Source organism: Sphaeroforma arctica (genome assembly GCF_001186125.1).
Source record: "Sphaeroforma arctica JP610 unplaced genomic scaffold supercont1.2238, whole genome shotgun sequence".
Classification (NCBI taxonomy): Eukaryota; class Ichthyosporea; order Ichthyophonida; genus Sphaeroforma; species Sphaeroforma arctica.
Window position 1 is genome coordinate 1 of NW_014038320.1, and position 1,899 is coordinate 1,899.

The 1,899-nt window shown below is 42.8% G+C and overlaps 1 protein-coding gene across 1 annotated transcript; it reads left to right on the forward strand.

Annotated features, from left to right (window-relative positions):
* Positions 1-884: 884 nt before the first annotated feature.
* On the forward strand, positions 885-1,566 carry SARC_12343 (hypothetical protein; the record flags this gene model as incomplete). The annotated part of the gene is made up of 3 exons (XM_014293550.1): positions 885-1,046; positions 1,305-1,526; positions 1,558-1,566. 3 exons carry the CDS (start codon positions 885-887, stop codon positions 1,564-1,566), a joined length of 393 nt encoding a protein of 130 aa, XP_014149025.1.
* Between the last annotated feature and the right edge of the window lie 333 nt (positions 1,567-1,899).

The following is a 1,899-nucleotide window of genomic DNA, read 5'->3' on the forward strand; positions in this document are numbered from 1 at the left end:
CACACACACACACACACTATATATATATATATATATATAGTATATATATATATATATATATATATATTAATATAATATATTTTTGGATGCCAGTGCTTATATAACGACAAATTGCGATGCAGCATAGGCGTAAATACACTCGGAGTCACATGTAGTTGTCTTCTATCTCTTCCAGACGGTACCCATTATATTGATAATCCATCGAGGTCAATGTGAGTAGCCACCTACACCTAATGTCGCTAAGTTTGTACGATCTTGCATTGTAACCCATCTTTTTGAATGTGAATAACCACCTATTACTAGTATCACGGCGGTTGTAATTACAATATGCAGTACATTACAGCGAATCCAAGGTGAAGTACCACCTAAACATACTATCGCGACGAAGTGTGTAGCACGATCTTTTGCACTATAAACCATCGAGATTAATGTGAATACCAGCGTGTAGTATTGTTTTACAGTTATCAAAGGATGCATTCCCGCTTCTCCCTCACACAATTCGTGTGCGTCTCTCATTGCATTACAATACACTCGCTTGGCCTGGGCACATGTCCGGCAAGCAATACTCCCGTCTCGAAGTACCTACAACAGCTTGCGCACGTTCATCAGTGTGTTGGGTATATACGTACTTGTGCACACTTCAGTATGTGCCATCTACCAATACTTCTTTAATTGCTGACATACCAAGTGATTGCTGTACCCTTGCACTTACTCAAGTGTACGCCATCTACCATTAACGCGTTGATTGCTGAAACTCATGGCGACACACTCAGGTGTACGTATACGACATCTACCGGTGATTAGTTGTATACTACCAAATAAATTGGCTGCTCTAGATTTACCTTATACGGACATACACACACGCAGGTATACGCCATCTCGACATGCGCCCGGGCCAATACAAAGGCGAGATTAGGCCTGTACACGGACCTTCTTGGCTGGCCAGGGGCAGTGACACAGAGAGTCATTTGGATCAGATTGTCGACTTCATAACGACTCACCCCATGGAGTTTGTAGTGCTGACTATGGAATCTACCTCCGCTGCTGTATGTAAAACACTGTGGTGTTAGGTATCAGTAGTTCGTTAGTCTCCATGGACCTTTCTGCTTTGTAAAGAAGGTCGCTTCATCTATATGAAACCTGTACTTGTTTTAGGGTTTACGGGTTATATGTATCGTGAAACATGTATATACGGTACGTGAATAACCATACAATCTGCATCGGTCCAGCCACGCGATATACGACACACAGTGAACACAATCTTATCTCCGTGCTTGTTGCCTTCGCTTCGTATCTCACACCAGCAACTGACCCACCCGCTAAAGGAGAAGCTGTGCCAAATGCTGTTGGCAAAGTTTAAGCACTATATGGTCACACTCCAAGACGAACTCTGCCTGGCAACCGTAACCATGGGCCAACTCTGGGAGTTGGATAAGCGGATTGTCGTCATTGTGGAGAGCGCACTACTACCAGATATTCCCGATGCCAAGAATGTGTACGACAAGCAGGGCCTGTACAACTGGAGTGTAAGTGGCAAAGGGTCTCTGTGCAGACTAGGTGGTGTAGAGCTATGGTTTGTATACTGCTTAATCGGCCAGTTCAAGTGTTTGGCGTTCGCTGGGCCGATTTTATTCGTATATGCCTGTCATTTATATACACAGTCGTACTATCGTCTACTGATAGGTTGCTTATGTATGCATAAATGTAGTGTGTCAATTCTTCTGACCATGTCAAGCTATACTACAATATCTTCGAGTGACAACCGTCGAACCATAAAGCAAATACAGACTGAGACTGATGACAATGTGACACCAATCTGATGGTCTATATATACATATAGATAATGTTTATCTAACATGTGTATATATATCACACACACACACACACACACACACACAC